General features: G+C 35.7%; 1 protein-coding gene across 2 annotated transcripts; it reads left to right on the forward strand.

The window, feature by feature from the left end:
- Positions 1 to 1,046: 1,046 nt before the first annotated feature.
- Positions 1,047 to 8,661, forward strand: KERA (keratocan). Of its 2 annotated transcripts, none has more exons than XM_045872870.3 (3): positions 1,047 to 1,299; positions 3,010 to 3,903; positions 8,012 to 8,661. In XM_045872870.3, exons 2-3 carry the CDS (start codon positions 3,018 to 3,020, stop codon positions 8,176 to 8,178), a joined length of 1,053 nt encoding a protein of 350 aa, XP_045728826.1. In that variant the 5' UTR covers positions 1,047 to 1,299; positions 3,010 to 3,017; the 3' UTR covers positions 8,179 to 8,661. The 2 variants fall into 2 exon arrangements, with proteins under 2 accessions (XP_045728826.1, XP_045728824.1); XM_045872868.3 differs by lacking the exon at positions 1,047 to 1,299 and adding an exon at positions 1,387 to 1,545.
- Positions 8,662 to 22,232: the final 13,571 nt, after the last annotated feature.

Consider the following 22,232-nt stretch of genomic DNA (forward strand, 5'->3'; position numbering starts at 1 on the left):
GAGAAATCATTGTTTTGAGAAAACCAGTCACACTTGATTTTTTACTCACATGTGAGATAAGTGTACCTGTACAAGCTACTAAGAGATCATGTCTGAATCAGATCTTAGCCTATAAAAGTCCTTAAACTTAAATGAATTTCCCAGTTGAAAGCATGCGGCTAATGCTAAAGGAAGGCCAACATTTCCATAAGCATTTAGGACAAATTAGGGCCCACCCTGAGAGGTAGTCCAGTATGGTGGTGAGCTGGCAGAGCCCTAACTGACTTGCCGATGGTTAGGAGGCAGGAGGTGGGGGTTCAGGAAAGGTCTTTTGGGTCCAGAGCCCTCTCTTCCCCTCCTCTTCTCTGTGCTCCATCTTTGATGTTGCTTATGTGAGCAGTGCTTACTGAGTCTTGTGAATTAAACTTCCTGACCTCAGAATGAGAAGTTTTGAAAAACAAAATGTCTACAATCCATCCACGAATAATGTTTGAAAACTATTTTTATTCATGTCTTTCTTCAAATGGCACAACGATTCTTCTTCTCAAATATAAGAACTAGAAGACATTATCTCAGATCTATGTGTTAAAGGAAAACCAATAGCAGCACAACGGAATGTCTTGTAATGGACTAAATGCAAAACATCTGTTCTAATGAGAAAAAAAATCTCATTTTAATAATTACTTGGAATAAAGCTCCCAATAGGAACCAGAGATACAAAAATTATTTCTATAAAACAGAGCATAACACCACATTTAGTGCCAACATCGGGTATAGCTTCTCAGATTTCATTTTTAAATTTTTCAAATATGTTTTTCTATCTTTCCCTCACACACAATATTTTCTAAGTAGAATTCCAGCATCTGTTTTAAATGAGAAATGAATAAAATATTTCCATGGAAACAAAGGACATCAGCACTTATTTCTTTTGTATTCAATTTTTAAAAAAGATATTCTAGAAAAAAAAAAAACACTTTAAAATCTCTTCTTGTTATACTTGAAATCAAAACTGCTTTCCGTTGCCTGCTGGCTGAACAGGTCTAGATATCAGTCCATTACAACATCTTTGGAACTGTGACTTCAGAGTGACAATTGCCCTGAATTTTTGCTATAGGTTCTTAAGCTTAGAGTTAGTTTTCCTGTGCTGAGCTGCCTAGGTACTGAGGTGCTGTGGTTGTTGGAAGGGTTAAAGTTGGAGCCACTGATGCATATATTTTAGGGAGGATTCATAAAAACACGACAGGGGAGCCTTGGTCAATCCATTACTGGGAATGAGCAGTGACCAATAGAAAGAGAAGCAGAAGATCCAAGAAGGCTGAGGTAAGCATTCTGAAGCCCTGGCAAAGTGGAAACAATAGATCAAAAGGTGTTCACCGTGACTGGTCAGAGTAGGTTTTATTTTTTCTCATAGGACATTTGACAGCATACAATAAAAACAAACCGTTTTAGTCACGGGGTGTTTTTGTTTTGTTTTGTTTTGTGTGTGGTTTTTTTTCCCCCTTAACTGAGTTTTAGCAAACTTCAGACCCAGACACAGGACTCAACGGTATATTCCTGGACAGCAAGGTAAACTCTTTCTTGCACTTTTAAAAACCTAAAGTTACGAATTCAAAATTCTGATTCATCAGAGGCAGGGTTACAGCTTAATAACTAAAGTAAAACCTGATTCTGAAGAAAAGAATGTTTTAATGTGTCTCTATTGGAAGATGACCAGAGCAGAATTCTACAATCGTAAAAAATTCGACAGCTTGCGGAAGCAGCTCTGCACTTGTCATTTCCCTCAATTTAGTGGCACAATGGAAAGATCAGCATTTCATAAATGATGCTTGTTTTATTTTCTCCTGAAGAATCAGTAAAATGTATTCAGTTCTTATTGTCAAGCAATTGAATTAAATGTACATTGGTCAGAATGTTACTGTTTTATATATATATAATGTATATATATAATATATGGGTTTTTTGGTACACATAATCTTATATTTATATATAATTTATATATATAATACTTATATAAATATAAAACTTATATTTATATATATATAATATATATATGTATTATTTTTCCTGTGAGAACAGTTTGTTGTACCCATACCTTGTTGATATTCAATGGGGAGCATTTATATCCTTGAGATGGTCGTATACCGATGTGTTAACCTATTCTTTATTAGCAGCCATTCTGAAAAAATGGAGCTCTATCTTTCCCTAAACATGTTCTTTGCTTTGTTTTGTTTCTTATCGACCACAGTAATGCCATAAGTGAATATATTACTTGCCTAAATTGGGATATAGAGTTCATAGTCCAAATTCCCTGGTTGAACAACTTGAGCACAATAAACTACTAGACAATGCCTTTCAGAGAAATACCTTCAAGGGACTCAAGAACCTAATGCAGCTAACTTATAATATTAGAAGTTTTTCCCCAAACCCCAATATAAAACTTACCAGAGAAGTTGAGCAACAGAGCAAGAGATTAATCACACATTTTTTTTCGTATCTTAAAGCCTTCCTTCACAACAAACTGCTAAAATCTTCTTTGATCTCTCTATTTCTTTGGTTCAAGGGCCAAAGAGCCTGTGAAATCTCATCCAGATGTTCTGCTCATTTAGGAGTAGAAGTAAAAGCATATGCTTACTTCTTAGAAACAACACAGACTCTCAATTTGAGTTATTAAAAGATTACTTTTTTTATACTCTTTTATTCAACTACGGGTTTCAGTTAACTTTCTTGTATTAAATAGCCCGAGATGGAAAAGCACTTAGAGCTCCTAAAATTTGCTTTCCATTTCTCAGTTTTCATTGTGATTGGGTTAAAACCAGAAAGCTAGAAATTAGTGAGCCAGTTTCAGTGTTTGCAAAATGCTTTGCATATAGTTCCTACTAAATATATGTGTACTAATTGATATCTGTGTATAAGTTGTTGACATGTGTTTACCTTCCCTCAAAGAAACAATGTTTACTGGTTATTTTGGTGCACATAATCTTCTAAAGGTCAAGATATTCAAACATCTAACAGTTATATTCCCTATCCCAGGTCCTATAATGGCAGCCACAATCTGTTTCATCATCTGGGTGTTATTCATAACAGATACTGTATGGACTCGAAGTGTGAGACAGGTCTATGACGTAAGTGATCCAGAGGATTGGGCTGTTCATGACTTTGACTGTCCCAGGGAATGCTTCTGTCCCCCTAGTTTCCCTACTGCTTTATACTGTGAAAATCGAGGTCTCAAAGAAATCCCTGCTATTCCTTCAAGGATCTGGTATCTTTATCTTGAGAACAACTTGATAGAGACCATTCCTGAGAAGCCATTCGAGAACGCCACCCAGCTGAGATGGATAAATCTAAACAAGAACAAAATAACCAACTATGGAATTGAAAAAGGAGCCCTGAGCCAACTGAAGAAGCTGCTTTTCTTATTTCTGGAAGATAATGAGCTGGAGGAGGTACCTTCTCCTTTGCCAAGAAGTTTAGAACAATTACAATTGGCCAGAAACAAGGTGTCCAGAATTCCTCAGGGGACCTTCAGCAATCTGGAGAACCTGACCCTTCTTGACCTGCAGCACAATAAACTACTAGACAATGCCTTTCAGAGAGATACCTTCAAGGGACTCAAGAACCTAATGCAGCTAAATATGGCCAAGAATGCTCTAAAGAATATGCCACCGAGATTACCAGCCAATACAATGCAACTGTTTCTGGACAACAATTCCATTGAAGGAATACCAGAAAATTATTTTAATGTGATTCCCAAAGTGGCCTTTCTGCGACTAAACCACAACAAATTATCAGACGCAGGGCTCCCTTCAAGTGGATTTGATGTATCCTCAATTCTAGACCTTCAACTGTCTCACAATCAACTCACAAAGGTCCCCCGAATCAGTGCTCATCTGCAGCACCTTCACCTTGATCATAACAAAATTAAAAGTAAGTAATCATCAGGGTATGCCTTTGATTGAAATGCTCGTGGTCATTAAACTTATTCTATATTTTCTTTAAGAATAACAACCTTTGGTCTTTCCACCACCCCCCCACAACTAATGTGCCCTGAGATTTCTTTTTTCAACTTTCAGTATTTTGTCTCTGTCTATTTATTCTCACACACAGTCTTAATGAACCAAGAAAGTCAAATCTTCAAGTTGTAAATTGAAAAGTGGACTTTAGTAATCTACAAAGGGTGATTATCCATTGGAGAAACCAAATATATATTCTTTTACTCCGAGGAGATTCCAATATTTCTGCCTCACTGGGTAGATTTATTTAGGAAAATGTACCAAGCACAAACAACCTCATGCATAGTAATAGGAGTATGATTTAGGAGGTATCAGAAAGGAACCTTGGTCCTAAAAACTACAGGTGCTTGAAACCACCATAATTAAAGTCTCTGCTCTAGATTAGAGGGTTTCTCAAACCTTAGAGTGTGCAGATTGGTGGCTCCACCCCAGAGTTCCTGATTAAGTCTGGATGAGACTTGAGACTTCTCATTTCTAACAGGTTCCCAGGTGGTGCTGAGACTGCTGCTCTGGGGACTAAGCATTGGGGACCAACACTGTAGATTAACACCTTGTTCAATTGAAATGGAAACAAGTACTCCTGGAAGTTGGTGACTTCTTAGGACTAATGGCAATCAACAACGTAGAATGATTGCTCCTTTCATGAAAATAGCTTTCGATAAGGGAGAGAGAAATGAATGCAAAGTGCCTCGGAGGCAGAGGTACCATCAAAGGAAGATGTGGTTATAGAAAGAAGAGGCTGGAGATGCTAAATGCAAACATGGCATCTTCACAGTCCTGCCTGGGACCAGGCTGACCCTACTGCAGAGGTGGACAGTATCATGGTCTCACCACAGGGGCACTGGAACCAGCCTGACACTAATCTTCAACCCTGGCACAAGCCCTTTAGGAAGATAACCTAAGGAGACTTCTCCTGCCCAGCCTTAGAAAATACATTCCTAAAGTGGGAAGCAGTCAGATAGTTTGTAGGAAAATGGCACAGATAATTGTCAGAAGGTGGTACCGCTTGGTTATTATACCTTAGTTTCCTTTAAGCAAATAATCACACAGGCATCCTATTTATAAGAATAGACTATTTTTCCACTGGGTACTACTCAGTTATTCAAGACCTCTTTTCTTTTTGTTTTGTTTTGTTTTCTTTTCTTTTCCTTTCTTTTCTTTTCCTGGTTTTTCTACCAGCATACTTGAGCATATAATCTGGGAATTAACAAAGAGATTGCTCCCACATTTTTCCGTGGTGATGAGGCACATTATTTAATCCTGTAGTCAAGAGCAAAAGATGCAACGGAAAAAAAAATGTTAATCACTGAATCTGTTTCACTGAACCAGATAGTACAACAGTCAATATTGACCTAAATATATACATTTTTTTTTCCTGATGAAAGTTCTGTGCTTCTACACATGCGTTCCTTATCTGGCAACAGAAGTCCCATAGGTTTGATGTGGGAAGTGAATTTAAAGGGATTCCACATAGATCCCTGTTTGTGAATTGGGGATCCCCCTGAGAAGTTGAGAAAAAGGGACTTGAGGAGTGAGATAGCAAAATTCAACACGCAGCTGGGCACATACACCAGCCACTTACATAGTAAAAACAGAGCAGGACTCTGTTCTTCCTCCACTCACGTTTTTAAAAGTTTTACAGTGTTTTCTCATATATTTCTGTTCTTCAGTTGTTCTCATACCTTAGCATGCATCAGGATCATCTGGAAGGCTTATACAATATAGCTTGCCAGCCCCATCTTCATATTTTCTGACTCAGTAGGTCCAACGATTTAGTTCCCAGGAGGTATTAATGCTGCTGGTCCAAGGACCACACTTTGAAAATCACAGATTAATCCTCACAAGAATCTTGGTTGGTAACTTAAGAGTTTCTGAAGAAAGAAACTGAGGGTCAACTAAGTGAGGATACTTGCCCAAGGACAAAGAATAAATATAATACAGGACCTGACATCAGGTCCTTCTCATTTCAAGTGTTGTTTCCTATTCATACAGTATAATCCCAGCACATTTTTCTTCAATTTCCAGAATACAAGACTTTAGAAAAATTTCTACCAACCCAGGTAAGAATAATTCTAACAGCAACAACAAAGAGAGATTTATTTGTTCCTTAATGTAGATATCAGGCATGGTCGTTTCTATATTCCCAGAAAATAAATGTAAAATAAGAATTTCCCTGGCTAGAATTATTGGCTCACCGGTATATCACACTGTGTAATAATAACTGTTAAAGTACTTATTTCTTCTGGCTGCATAATCTACTCTAGTTGTTAATAAAGTGATTTCCAAGAAACATAGCTTTTATATGAAGAGTTCTTAGAATTTATAGGACGGTGACCTTTTCTTATGAAAAAGTTGGAAATATTTATTTCTTCAGGACAATCTAAAGGACTTTAAATTTGGCAAAAATGTTATCTATTCAAATAAGGTCCTTTGTGATGTTCTCTGAGAAACACCATAATTAATTTATGAAAATATAACTACATTTAGAACACTTGCTTCTCACATTACATTTATGCAGACATGCATTGGTTATGGGGCATAAGGCAATAAGGATGGTAGCACATTAAAAGGGACATGGTCTCTCCAGGAGGCAAGGGACCCTACGTAGTAGGAAAAGGACAAGGCTGGTGTCAGCTCTGCCACTTACTTGCTAAAATACCTTGTGCACGTTATCTTACCTGTCTGAACCACTTGCAATGCCCAGGTAAGGGAGAATAATCATATTACCTGAAAAACACTGTGTGATGGTAAGGTAATAATGCATGTGAAAGATAACTGTATATACACAAACTGCTATACATTACGAGTCACTATTTTTAGCAAGTTGAATTCACAAAATAGCATAAGATCAGAGCATAGCAACCTCGCTGTAAGCATAAGCTCAAAGGAAAGCCATTGCCAAAGTTAGGTGGGTCTCATCTTCTAAGGGAAGACCTCTTTCTCAAAATAGTTTCAAATGAGACTTAAAAGCAATATGCAGATTTATGGTTGAAATCAGCTATAATGCACACTTTTCTTAATTTTGCTATTTTAACAGGTTTCCTCTCCTGAATACTCCTAAATTTCAGTATAGTCATTGATGCCACGGGCTCTGATCCAAGACAGGTGCATGATTTCTCACATCCTAGCCATCTGAAAAGGCTGATGAGATATTTCCTGGCTTGGATCTTTGTAATTTGATTCTTGGCAAATAAATCCTTTCTAATTAAATACACTTAAATATAAAGATGCAATGTTCTTTTCTGTAAGTATTATATATGTAAACTTCGGTTACATGTACTTTTTAAAAACCTCATCGTACACTATTAATTGGAAATTTTGCATTTTCAGTTAATTTTAAGCACTTTCCCTAATAATAAACTGATTTTCCACCTACACATCCATCCATCCATCCATCTACCCATGCATGTAACCATTCCTTCTATGAACCTTTGTCTCCACTTCTAATACTCTAAATACTACCCATCTCATTTTATAGTAATCTAAGCATGCCTTATCTCACCTGGAAGCTTAGAAAGCAAATGATGTATTCTTTTATTTCCATCACAGCTTTTTTTTTTAAGATTTTATTTATTTATTTGTGAGAGAGAGAGAGAGAGCACGCACTAGTGGAGGGGGGAGGGCAGAGGGAGAAGCAGACTCCCAGCTGAACAAGAAGCGCGATGCAGGGTCCATCCCAGGACCCTGAGATCATGACCTGAGAGCTGATGTCAAAGGCTTAGCCTACTGAACCACCCAGGCGCCCTTCCATCATAGCTTTTAACAAAATGACCTTTCTCGTGCTCTGTGCAAAGTATAACTGAATACGGAGTGAGATGACTATATATATGTTGCACATTTTCTTAGGGTTACTTTTATAAGACAGATATACCTCCAACTTGACAAAAATGGTTTGTATCTCTGGCACTTTCACAGATCAGGCTGCTAGGCCCGCTACGAGACTGTTCCATGGCTTGTTGGTCTTCTCACACCTGGTCTCTTCTGTTCTAATTCATTTGTTCATGCCATCTTTGTCTCCATAGATGTGAACGTCTCTGTAATATGTCCTCCCACACTGCCTGCAGAACAAGATTCCTTCAGTTATGGACCTCACCTTCGCTACCTCCGTCTGGATGGAAATGAAATCAAACCACCAATTCCTATGGATTTAATGAACTGCTTTAGGCTCCTTCAGGCTGTCATTATTTAAACACATCTTCAACATCTAAAATCTGTTTAATGAGTTAATATTTCTGAAATGAAATTTGGTTACCATTCATAACTTTAAGACAAAAGTCACATTTCCAATTGCTCTTGGCCACCATTTTTGTTTGTATAGCTTATGTTTTCTATTCAAAGATGCTTTCACCAATGATATGTAGCACAGTTAGCTTTTCTTTAATTAGTAAAACAGACACAGAGTTCAGATAGTTTATCAACTCAAAGATAGTTCTTTTTTGTCTCTTCACAGCTTACTAACATCAAATAATGCAGTTGTATTGTTATGCAATATAAAAGACATATTGGTTTGCATATGTTCAAAATTGCTTATGCAGATATTATATTGATAGTAGAAATACAGTAATCTAACAGGAGATAGGAAAAAATGAGATATTTCTTCATCATAATTAATTTCAGATTGCTAAGTAACATTTGTAAGTATAAGTGTGGTATTTAGCTCAAGAAAGTATATGAAATGTATTAAATACTTCATGAAAGGAGACTTTTAGTCATTTAATACCAAATAACAGAAAAATAGTAATTTTCAGTTCACTACTATTTTTTATAGCTGCTGTTCTTAATATAGTACAGTGCACTCTATCAATTAAACAAGTCCTAAGTTTTACATTTATTATAACGCATTTCTCACAGAATCTTAGTGTTTTAACATTAGAAATCCACTTGAATTGCAAATTGTTCAGCTCTTATATTTGCCAGTGGTTTTGGATTTTTTAAATAAAAAGAGTGAAAGCTTTCTAATGAAATAGTAGTAAAACATTTATTTCAGGGGTACTATTTATAAGTTTTATTAAGAACATATTTTATAAAAAGTATTACAATAACAATAATTTCCATTTTTCTACCATGAATATATGCAAATATATTTTCTTCTACTTTTGTTTTTCCTTCTCTTCTGATAAACATAAGAAAAAATTTATACTCTAATCACTTAACATAATACAACTATTTCTCATGAGTTAAAAAGAAAGAACCCAGGATTTCATTTAGTAACAAAGTATAGTTTACTTTAGACTTCTAATTTCTAGGGCATATCTATAAATAATAAATATTCCATAGAGATTAATTCATGAATTTATATATTTTCCAAACAGTATTCTGAAATATCTTACAAAATTTGATATATTTCCCTAGAAGAATGATCATATATGCTTGTGAAAAACCAGATTAAGGAAAATCTAACATGTTACTTTACACCAAGGCTTCTCAGAAATTTAATGTTATTCTGTAAAGAAAGGTGAATTCTTAAGAAAAGAGCATAATATACTGTTTTGCCTACTTCTTTTCACACGAAAACTTATTTGGGGTTAGGAGGGAAGAACCAATTAACATACTTTGAACAGAGTTTTTAAAATGTTGACTAAAGGCAAGAAATGAAATTAATTGACATTAAGAAAATAATATTTTTTAGAAGACTTCAAAACACATAAAGAAAATTACTAAATTTATGTCATGAAAATACAAGTAATCAGATATCATTAGGCTGGGGAATAAGAATATGTTGAGAAAAATATAAGAACTTTAAATATTTGAAAATTTGCCATATGAAAAAGGGATAAAATGTATTCCAAGGGCTCCAAAATGAAGAGTAGAACATGTGGGTGAAATGTATATGGAGCCATATTTTAACTCTGGCCAAGGAAGAAATTTCTAATAGTTGTTCAAAATCATCCAACAATGAAAGCAACTTTTCTTGAAATGGCATTACCCACCATTGGGACTGTTCAGAGAATGAGTAATGGTTCAAGGGAAAGGCTATAAAAGGAATTCTTGATTTGGAAGCAAAGTTGTAAAATGTTCCTCTATGACCTTTTCAACTCTAAGAATTCCCTCTCTTCTCCCTCCCTCCCTCTCTCCTACCCTTCCTTACTTCCTTCCTTCTTCCTTCCTGTCTTTTTTTTTTCTTTATTTCAGAAAATATACATTGAGTACCATACCAGAGTATACTACACACTGGGGATATAATAGTTTATACTGTAGTGGATAAGACACCAATTAGGTGAATAACTACAAAAATATATAAAATTTTATCTGTGATAAATGCTATTGACAGACAACTACATGTTACAAAGGAATTACTAATACTAATTTGATGTAAAGATTCTCTACAGAAGTAGTGATTAAGGAAGCATATAAAGGATGAGAAGTACTTATCACTGGTGGGAGGGAAGAATATTTCAGGCAGAATTTAGACCCTGTTGTTTCTAGGAACAATTTAGAAGTTCCTGAAGAGTTTTAAGTCAGAAGGGACTCTGTTCATTGAGGGTTAATATCATGTAGTAGTAAAGAACATTAACACTGAAGCTAAAATTACTGAGTTCAAACTCCAGCTTTCCCGTTATGTGGTCCTGGGCAGAATCTTTAAATTCTTTGTGCCTCAGTCTCTTCTCATTTACAAAATGGGGACAAGTAATAGCACCTATCTTATGGTGAGAATTAAATGAGTTAGGATATGTAAAGTGTCTTGAGGAGTGCCAAATATATGGAAGTGCTAAATGTTTATTATTACTGTATGCAATATATAGCTACATAGATCTAGACATGCATACATATAGATGCAAGCTTCTTGGTGTAGTGAGTAAAACTGTTTGGAGGGAACTAAGACTAGATGGGAATAGAAGAGTTAGGATTTTAATCTTACAGCACAAATTAGAAAAACAAAGGTAGCTTAGAGTATAATGGCACTGATGGGTTTGCTAGAAATGGAAGGACATGGACAAACGTGAGAGAGTTAGGATGTGATACTGTCAGGATTTGGTGGTTGATTGAATAGATGGAGCAAGAGCAAGGAGGTGGTAAGGTTTCTGCTTGCAAAACTGGATACATGGCAATGTGTTTTCTAAGAGGAGCATGCTTAGAAGATCATGAGTTTTATTTTAGATGTGGTTAGTTTGAAATTATTTGGATTCATCCAAGAGAAGTCATGCAAGCTGTTGAAAGAGGACTAATGTTAAAAGGAGGGGTCTGGACAGGCACATAAATATGTAGGTGAAATTTTCTAGATTTTGTTAATAGTTCCAAAAATTGGGGGGAGAATTCTGTATTTAAATATTCAAATGTGTGTGAGGGAAGACTGAATCAAAAGCAGGGGACAGATTGAGAAAATGCAGGCATAATTCTAAGTATTGACCAATGAAGCTAGAAGGAATAGAGTAAGCTTTCTATCAGAAATTTTTTAAAAATATAGGCACAAAGTTACTATAAAGTCTTTAAAATTTACAGATAATCTGCTGTTCTCTTTCTTGATGAATACATTGTGACTATTACCAAAAATTTTTAAAAATCCAGAAAAAAAACTAGGCGATAAGCACAAGCCATTTTTGAAGTTATGGGATCTTCATAATGCTCAACCTCTCATTTTATGGCCCTAACTGAAACAAAACAGAACAAAACACTTTTATCTATGATCTCACCATGTAAATATGATAAGCTTCATTCATAAGCAAGTAAAAAAGGAGCAAAAATAAAATAAAAGGCAGTATCCAATGATCATGAGCAGTATATTTGCAAATGATAATGTTTAAAAAAAAAAAAAGAGGAGCTTTTGGTGGTAAGAACCCTGTAACAGATTGTTTTATTTGCTTTCTCTAAATTCTCCTTAAAACAAAACACCTAGACAGAAGAACCGCATGGTGGAAGACAATTCCCAGATGACATCTTTTATAAAATTGGTGTCAAAGAATCCAATGAATCCTCCACCCCACAAAATGATTGAATGTAAATGTAAGTGTGTATTGATAAATAGAGAGATGGATGTATAGATTGAGATATTTAAAATTTTCAGTGTTCTAAGAACTATGCATTGGCCAGGAAGAATGTAAATTTTATTGGTTAAAGTTAGAACTATATATCATATAGGAAGAATGAATTTTTTCAAAGTTAACCACAATATATTGGTAAGGAATGTAGAACTGTTAAACTAATACAAGGGGGAAATAGAGTGGCAAAGAGTATTTACTGAGTCTAAAAGAAGGCAAGAGGAGAAAGTAAAAAAAAAAAGGACAAGTAGAATGTATATAATAAAATTGTGCATTTGAACCCACATATATCGGTAATTACATGGTACAGTGGTTCAGAAGTTGTGCTTTAGAGAGGAAAGATCAAGTTTCAACTCCAGCTTGTGGCATTTACTTTGCCATTTCCTTGATCTCTGGCAAATATCTGAACATTTCTAAGGATTGGATCTTCATTTGCGAAATAGGGAACAGTATCAACTATCTTTCACAGTTGCTGTGAGGATAAGAGAGAACAGATGTGCAGTTCTGATCACCTGACACATAGAGATTCTCCAATAACTGGTAGGCTGGAATTTTATTATTAGCAGGGACTCTGGTACCCACAATTGCACGTTTTCTCCAGACCATTTTGCAAATAAGAAACTGAGAAAAATGAACGGTGAAACTGATCCACGTTTGTTTATGTTTTGGTGCCCTGGAAAGTTAAACAGCCAAGTAGAGTTAATAGTGATGGAATGGGGCCGGAGAAGTTGGGTAGTAAAAGAAATGAAATTGGGATGGGACAGATAAATTGAAGAAAAAAGACTGAAGCCTCCATGGAATGAAGTCTAGGCTTAAGGGGAATTACAGTGTACATAACCTGAAAGGAAAAGAGTGATCTGAGCCTGGAGGACTACAGTTTAAAATATCTTAAGTAGCCCAATGCTGAGAAATGAAAAGACTTTGGGTGTGGGAAGGAATTGCCAGAACAAAGAAGTGAATGTCACTGAGGTCAAAGAGTAGGATCTATGACATTGTAAGAATCTCCGATGAAAGTGCTTACAGAGCTCCTGCTTTGACCACCAAATTATACCACCTGTCATGATGAAATAGGCCATTACAGTTGAAAAAAATTAATAAAATTATTCTAGAATACATACATACCCATAGCAATTGATTATTAAAATACTACTTTAAGAATTATTGTGCCCTGAGGTGCCTGGATGCCTCAGGCAGTTAAGTGTCCAGCTCTTGATTTTAGCTCAGGTCATGATCTCAGAGTCGTGAGACCGAGCCCTGTGTGGGTCTCTGCCCTCAGCATGGAGTCTGCTTGATATTCTGTCTCTTCCTCTGCCCCTCCCCCCACTCACTTTCTCTCTCTCTCTCAATAAACAAACAAAATCTTTTAAAAAATTATTGTGCCCTAAGGAATGATATTTTGCACAATATCTGAAATATTGCATATATTAAAGGTAATTTATGATTTAGAAAAACAGTGAAATGTCTTATTTACCAAAAACTGTAGAAAATTTTTATTCCTCATGCATCTGAGACAGATCTCTGAAACTCCTTGCTCAGAATATTTCTATACAGGGAAAAGAAGAAAAATGATACATAAGCATATTATAGAATTTAAAACTGTTAAGCAAATATAGCACATCATTTACAAAATCACAGGATTATTATCCTGAAGTTTGAATCTGTTGTTCTACCTTTGGGAAAATACCACTTTCTTTGTGACATTCAGCTGAGTAAACAAAATTCAGACTCATTGTCTGAGTTCTTAAAGGTTTCTGAAAACAAGTTAAAATGATCCTGGAAAAAGATGAGAACAGTCAAAGGACTAGCAGGAATGGCTTTCACAAAATCCATCTGAAAAACTACCCATAGTGTATGTTATGGTGCCAGGGTTTGTTTCCAACAGGGCAAGAGTCTTGCCACATATTCCATTTGTTGGCTTCCTGCTTGCATTAAAAGTGACAAAACAAAGCTCTTGGTCAGTGGGAATATAGACTAGGAACACCGTCCAGGTTGAGAAGTTGAAAAGATTGCCTTCAAAGAAATGGAAATAAAGATGGAACAAACATCTTTTCTACATATGATCAGCAAATTTAGATCTATCTAATCTACCCAACCTTTATATAGTTAAGAGGAAAAGGGCAGAAAGTGATTTGGATGACTTAATAGTTATTAATGTATTAAAATTGAGGATGGTGAGATAGAGTAGTAAGAGCATTGAGGATGTAAAGTAAGATACACATAAATTTGAATCCGACGTCTGCTGAGGGAAACTGAGAAAATTACTCAAATTCTTTGATCATTGATTCTTTAATTATGACAGGCGGAAAATAATATGTACTTTACATGATAGTCCTCTGAGAATAAGAAGTAGTCTATTTAAAATGCTTACAGTATAGTAGGTGCTCAGTAAGTAAAATTTGATCATTAGTATTATTGGTATTATTATTTGAGGTTCTTAAAGATGTGCTAAAGAAGCTTTAGACAGTAATTTATCTGGAAGTAATATGTGCTAAAGTAAGATTAGTAAAATGTTAATGATGGAGTCCCACAGCTTGGTATATAAGTATTCACTGTGAGATTCTTCCAATTTTATTGTTTGAAAAATTTCATACTAAAATTTTTAAAAATCTAGAGGTAGAAAAAATGACCTGATAATTAATTCTTTTTTACTCATAACATCCTAGTGACTTATAGAGGTTCTAAAATGCTAGTCATAATATTAAACCTATCTAAAATCATTGACGGCAAATTTCTTTTTTTTCCCCAAAATTTTTATTTAAATTCAAGTTAATTAATATATAGTGTCTTATTGGTTTCAGGAGTAGAATTTAGCTATTCATCACTTACATATAACACCCAGTGCTCATGGCAAGTGCCCTCCATCCCCCACCCACCTCCCTCAGTTTGTTCTCTACAGTTAAGAGTCTCTTATGGTTTTGAATGCAAATTTCCTTATTTTGATGGAGAGGTCTAGTATTCACCGATACCATTTTACTCTCTTTCTGGGCAAAATGAAGGATAAAACTGTCCCATCTCCTTGAAAGGAAGCAGAAAATTCATGAGACAATTTCTGGCCACTGTGCAATGAGTGGAAGTGACATGCATCACTTCCAGGTCAAAGGATTTCATTGCTGAGGTGCAACCTTCTTTTTCCATCCCACTAATGTGAGGAGGAAAAAGTCCCCATGTTCCAGGTTCCAGATGGTAGTGGGTCTGCCACTCTGTCCGCAATCTTTGTAGCTGTTCAAGGGATAATATGGGGCAGAGCTGCTCCCCTAACTGGTATAGGGACAGATCGCCTTTGAGAGAAAGTAACTTTTTTTTTGGTATAAAGCCAGTAAAATCTGTGGTATTTGCCATTACGACATAACAGTCTATCCTTAAAAATTCATTCACATTTTGCATATCTTTTCAGTGATGTAAATGGATAAATTCTGAAAATTTAGTGTTACATTATCAGTATAATATTTGCAGTTTAACTTTTTTTTTTTAAAGATTTTATTTATTTATTTGAGAGAGAGAATGAGAGACAGAGAGCATGAGAGGGAGGAAGGTCAGAGGGAGAAGCAGACTCCCTGCCAAGCAGGGAGCCCGATGCGGGACTCGATCCCAGGACTCCAGGATCATGACCTGAGCCGAAGGCAGTCGCCCAACCAACTGAGCCACCCAGGTGCCCTTTGCAGTTTAACTTTTAACTTCTATCTAAATGATATATGAGCTTGCTAAAAATCTAACAGCTAAGAAAAGTCTCCAATGAAAACAATGATTTCCTGCCCCACCCTTCCCACTCCAGTCTAATTCTCTAGACACAACACTGTATATATTTACAGATTTTATTTTTCTTGTAATTATTTTCTTTTTCTTTTTTTTTTTTTAAGATTTTATTTATTTATTCATGAGAGACAGAGAGAGAGACAGAGGCAGAGGGAGAAGCAGGCGTCCCGCGGAGCAGGGAGCCCAATGCGGGACTCCATCCCAGGACCCTGGGATCATGACCTGAGCCGAAGGCAGACGCTTAACCGACTGAGCCACCCAGGTGTGCCCTCTTGTAATTATTTTCATACTGTTGATAACATGATTTTATCCTTCTTGATTTAGTCACTTTTACTGTTATAGATGATCATTTAGCATACTCATATCTACTTACTCCTTTCTTCTTATATTTTGGTAGCTATCTTTTTATTTATATTTCTTAACTTAGGTAATAAGCTTGAATAAAAAAATGTACACTTCTATTTCTAGTTTCAACAACTCTAGAGGACTACCTTAACTTTTCTCTATATGAGAAATTAATTAACATCCTAACCTTTCCTTTTGCTTTACCATTGTCTCATGTCTGATACACCTATATTTTCATGTTAAAGTTGCACAGTTTTGTAAATAATAGCTATTTTCTGTGCATGCTTTAAAGTGATGCTAAAAGAATTTTTTAAAGACAGTTTAGAGTAGGGTGCTGGGGTGGTTCAGTTGGTTAAGTGTCTGCCTTCAGCTCAGGTCATGATCCCAGGGTCCTGGAATCGAGTCCCACGTTGGGCTCCCTACTCAGTGGGGAGTCTGCTTCTCTGCCCTTCCCCTGGCTTGTGCTCTCTCTCTCGCTCGCTCACTCTTTCTCTCAAATAAATAAATAAAATCTTTAAAAAAAGACAATTTGGTGTATTGAGTATGTAAATTTTGTCTTTTCCCGAGTTGCAGTAAGAGGCAGGCTCCTCCTTTTCTATATCCATTCCTTAGCAAATATTGAACTTATAAATTTGATTTCTGAATCACCAGTTAATACATGTTCATCTTGTTTCTACTATCATCCAAGGAGATGTTGAAATGTGCCATTCACAGTTGACCTTCTCTTCAATTTCTTTGCTGTAATGGAATTGGTCCATTTTAGAATTCTGTACAATGATTTCAATGAGATTTTGAGAGGAATGTGAGACAAATATGCTTAGATAGCATCTTCTCTGTCCATCGCCACTCCATTAAAGATTCACTGTCATGTAGCTATTTGAAATCTTCTTAAAATATAAGCGTGAGTCCTGGGATGAGGTAAATGTTAGAAACAGGAAGAAGTGTGTGGGTGAGTATCAAGAAGTGGAGAGCTAGGAATCAAAACCACAATGAGATATCACTTCACACCTGTCAGAATGGCTAAAATCAAAAACACAAGAAACAAGTGTTGGAGAGGGTGTAAAGAAAAAGGAACCCTCATGCCCTGTTGTTAGGAAGGCAAACTGGTGCAGCCACTGTGGAAAACAGTATTGAGGTGCCTCAAAAAGTTAAAAATAGAATTACTGCATGATCCAGTAATTCCATTACTGGATATTTACCTAAAGCAAATGAAAAGACTAATTTGAAAAGATATATACACCTCTATGTTTATTGCAGCATTATTTACAAGAGCCAAATTATGGAAGCAGCCCAAGTGTCCATCAATAGATAAATGGATAAAGATGTGGTCTATAAATGCAGTGGAATATTATTCAGCCATAAAAAGAATAAAATCTTGTCATTTGCAACCATGTGGATAGAACTAGAGTGCATTATGCTAAGTGAAATAAGTCAGTCATAGAAAGACAAATACCATAAGATTTCACTCATGTGTGGAATTTAAGAAACAAAACAAAGAAAAAACAGAGACAAACAAACAAACAAACAAAAGCAAGCTCTTAACTACAGAGAACAAATTGATGGTTCCCAGAGGGGAGATGGGTTGGCGGGTGGGTGAAATAGGTGATGGGGATTGAGAGTACACTTACCATAATGAGCACAGAGTAACGTGTAGAATTGCTGAAACTTCATAGACTTTCACTCCCTACATGCCTCATATTAGCAGGATTCCTCTTCCCTCTCATCACAAGATCTTGTTATTCAGTGAAATATTACAACTAAGTAGTTTCCTCCTCTTTTTCCTTTCAATTTACCTATACTTGACTACTACTCTTTCCAAACTTATGGTTAAATGTGCATCTTTTTAAAACATTAAAATCTATACATTCCCATGTTTGGTAAGTGTATTTGTTTGCTAGGGCTGCCATAATAAAATACCACACTTGGTAGCTTAGGCAACAAAAATTTATTTTCTAGAAGCTAGATGTCCAAGATCAGGGTGTTGATAGATTTGGTTTCTACTAAAGTCTCTGTCCTTGGCTTGCAGATGGCAGCTTTCTCTCTGTCCTCACATGGTTTTCTTTATGCACACAAAACCCTGGTATCGCTCAGTGTGTTCAAAGTTCCTCTTCTTATATATATTTTTTTTAATTTTTAATTTTTTCAAATTTTTTAAAGATTTTATTTATTTGAGAGAGAGAGAGAAAGAGAGCAAGCAAGCATGAGCAGGGAAAGGGGCAGAGGGAAAAGGAGAAGCAGACTCTCCACTGAGCAGGGAGCCTGAGCTGGGGCTCAATCCCAGGACTCTGGGATCATGACCTGAGCTGAGGGCAGATGCTTAACTGACTGAGCCATCTAGGTGTCCAAAGTTCCTCTTCTTGTAAGTCAGATTGGATAAGGACTTACCCTAAAAACCTCATTTTGACTTAATCACCTCTTTGAAGACCTCATCTCCAAATACCATTCTGAGGTACTGGAAATTACAGCTTCAACATATAAATTTTGGGGAACACAATTCCTTCTGTAATAGTAGTCATCTGAAAATGCAATGTTTCTTTTTCTTAACTATTTGAAGTATTTTATTTAGTAACTGGTAAAGATACATATTAATAGATCATGTGAGTGTTTTTCCCACATTTTGTCAGACTAAGCATTACTATTCACTAATGTATATAGCTACATTTGCTAGATGCTTTTAGTGCTTAGAGGAAAATCTAATTGCATGAGTCACAGTAGCTACAAGATTGAACCAATTTAAATGCAAGGTAGCCCAGAAAAAGGAAAGCACACCAATCAGTATTAAATTCAACCCTAGTTATCAGCCCTACAAAATACACAAAGCTTTAAACATAAACCTATACAATTTCAGATAGACATAAGACTAATTTAACGAAGTGTTGTCTAAAGCCAGTTCATTTGTTCAAAATGAAAGTTTTTACTCTCAAAATCTAAGCAAATAAACTTTACAAAGAATGAATGCTAAGTCTAAATTCTCAGCAGTTCTAAATGGCCAAGATAGTTCAACAATCTCTAAGCTAGCTGACAGAATCTTTTGGTCCTAAGTAATAATTCCAAATGTTTGGGGAAAGATCTCAAGAGAATAAAATGAGAATTGCCACATCAAATCTTCTGTGTTTATAAAAGAAACAGCTGTGACTAAGGAGCCTGAGGGCAATGAATTAATATTCAAAGTTATCTTTCTGAAATGGAGTTATGAATTTGAACATGTTCACAAGAAAATAAAATAAGCTGACATCCATTTGAATGATCTTTACAGATGCGAAGTAAATATATACCAATCCACTTTGCAATTAAATCCACATAATTAGTTCAGGGATTTCATGCCAAAAGTATGTTGTAATTCTACTAAATTTAAATTGTGCATAGTGGTAAATGAGAATAAATATTCCAAAATGATAGCTCATTTAGTATGTTCACACACACACATGCATTCACGCACACACACACACAGAATCAAACCAATGCAAATCTGGAAATAATTATATCATCTCTTCATTGGCAAACGTAAAGGAAAAGTTCACAAGGAAACTAGTTTTACATTTAATTTCTCATATTTCATGCACATAAGGAAAAATAAATGATGGCAAAAAAAAAAGGGTTATACGTATCTTTCGTTGCAGTCAAAAGATTACTTGTTCTATGAACATATTGTAAAGACATCCAAATGTTCTTTCTTTATCTTCTTTACTAAATGATAACTAATTTAATTCCAGATGGTACGTATTACACAATATCATTCATCAAAAGTTGTGTGATTCCAAGCACATAAAACTCTTGCAAAAAAGCACTGCTCTGGAGTTCTTTTGTTGTTGTTGTTGTTTCTTTCTCCTCTCCTCTCCTTTTTTTTTTTTTTTTTTTGCAAGGGGCAGTGGTATTAATTTCTGGTAATGTGATATCTAACAGTATCTTTGTAAAGTAGCAAAGATTCAGACATCACTATATTCTTTTCTAAGTAGAAAGTTAGCCTTTACTCATCATTCTTTTAACAAGGTTTATTAGGCTATGCATTTTGTCTAAGAAAATGTGAAAGGCAATGCAACATAGTAGCTAAAATTAAAAAAAAGATAGCGAAGAACCAAATAATCTAATTCGAGTAGAAGATAATGTGTCAAAATTGTTATGCTATACCTATAGAAGAATTATTTTAAATCAGAAACTAGAAGTACAGATCTAGCCCAAGTCTTGGGTCCTAGTAGGATCAGCCTATAAACAATCATCCCATTGTCTAAGAGAGGATAATCTAGTCGCTGAGGTTATGGCTGAGATTAAGAAGAAAAATACACTTAAAGAAAAAAATGCTACTATTTTTAAAATATATTTATTTATTTATTTAGAGAAAGTGTGTGAGCAGGGGGAGGGGCAGAGGGAAAGGGAGAGAGAGAACTTCAAGCAGACTCTGCAGTGAGTGTGGAGCCCCACCCAGGGCTCCATCTCAGGACCCTGAGATCATGACCTGAGCTGAAATCAAGAGTCAGATACTAAACAGACTGAGCTACCCAGGCACCCCAAAATGACTGCTAGTTTTAATCCCCAAAGTAAGTTGCTAAATATATATTGACACCATTATAAATATACAGAATCCAATAAATACTGAGCAGTAAATATTGGAAGTTTCAACTACATAAACAGATCAGTAAAATTGATGTTAAATGAAAATTTAACAAGGATTTGGGTATACATAGTGAGTGGAAGTTACCCTAGGAAAAAATTGAAGGGGCTGTGAGGTAAGAGAACCAATAAAGGATGTGTTAATGAATGACTACCGTGGTGGGCAACCGGCAATCAAACACTGGGGACTCTGAGAGACTTGCAGAAGACCTCTTGGGATTATCCAGTGAGGGGGTGAGAAAGCTGGGGTTTTTATATAACTACTCTCAGTCTTATCGATTTGCTTTTTCATGTCTGTAAATAGGCAACCGAACATGATTGCACCACGAATGATTGTGGAGATGTACCTGTAGTTTGAAAAACATCCTGCTGGGGCGCCTGGGTGGCTCAGTCGTTAAGCGTCTGCCTTCGGCTCAGGTCATGATCCCAGGGTCCTGGGATCGAGCCCCGCATCAGGCTCCCTGCTCAGTGGGAAGCCTGCTTCTCCCTCTCCCACTCCCTCTGCTTGTGTTCCCTCTCTCGCTATGTCTCTCTCTGTCAAATAAATAAAAAAAAATCTTTAAAAAATAAAAAAAAAAAGAAAGAAAAACATCCTGCTAAAAATACGTGTTTGTGTAGTACAGCAAATTAGTCCTGATGGTAGAAAGAGTGCAAAATTTGATAAAAAATCCTGAGTTTTAGCTCAACCTCCCTTTGTCATTAGCTGATAACAAAATGGAATAATCTTTCTGTCTGGGCCTTAGAGTTTTGTTATTTGAGAAATGGTGAATTTGAAATATTGATGAAACCAACAGATTTTCCAGTTCTAAGTCCCAAGAATCTTTGATTAAATACATTTTTATTATGTTTAATATATCTTTATCCATTTTTTTTTGGTCAGGCCCTAAAAATTTTAAAGGCCACATTTACTGCTTTTCATTAAATAGAATACAGAGTGCCTTTCCAATGTCAGAAAGCCATCTGTAAAGTGAATAAATTAACATGGCTAAAACAAAATCCTTCCACAGGAGAAATCAAATTATCTGTTAAAGCAATTGGACATAGCTCTCACAAATTTTCACGATAGACCATTTAGTACAAGGAATATTACTTCAAGATTTGAAAAGAAATTAGTCAATGTTCAATTTTGAATTTTAAAGAGAATGACACCATGTGTAAGCAATAAACTTAGAATCCCAAACCAAATCCTCAAAAAAACTCCCTCAAGATTAAAATTGTTTCCTAAACTACCATGTTATTGATGCCAGATGTTAATCATAAAAACAGAAGATAAAGAACTTATGCACAGAGAAAGTTCCATTTTCAACAGTAGGATGTCAACTTATGAAAAGAAGGAGTCAGTGTAAGTCTGGTTAGCCAAGAAGCCTTCTGTAACATATTATAACATTTTTCCATTAGCCATAGTTTATATAGTCGAATCTTTTTTACAGGTTAAAATACATATATTTTTGGATAAAAGTCTTAAACTGCTGGAGGTTAGCAGTCATGTGATAAATGCACAAAAGAAGTTACTTCTTGAGAGATTTCTGGAGATTTGCCTTATTTTATTTTATTTTTCTAC

This window comes from Mirounga angustirostris, unplaced genomic scaffold (assembly GCF_029215605.1).
Source record: "Mirounga angustirostris isolate CCGP_5_RB_7025 unplaced genomic scaffold, mMirAng1.0.hap1 SCAF_5, whole genome shotgun sequence".
NCBI lineage: Eukaryota > Metazoa > Chordata > Mammalia > Carnivora > Phocidae > Mirounga > Mirounga angustirostris.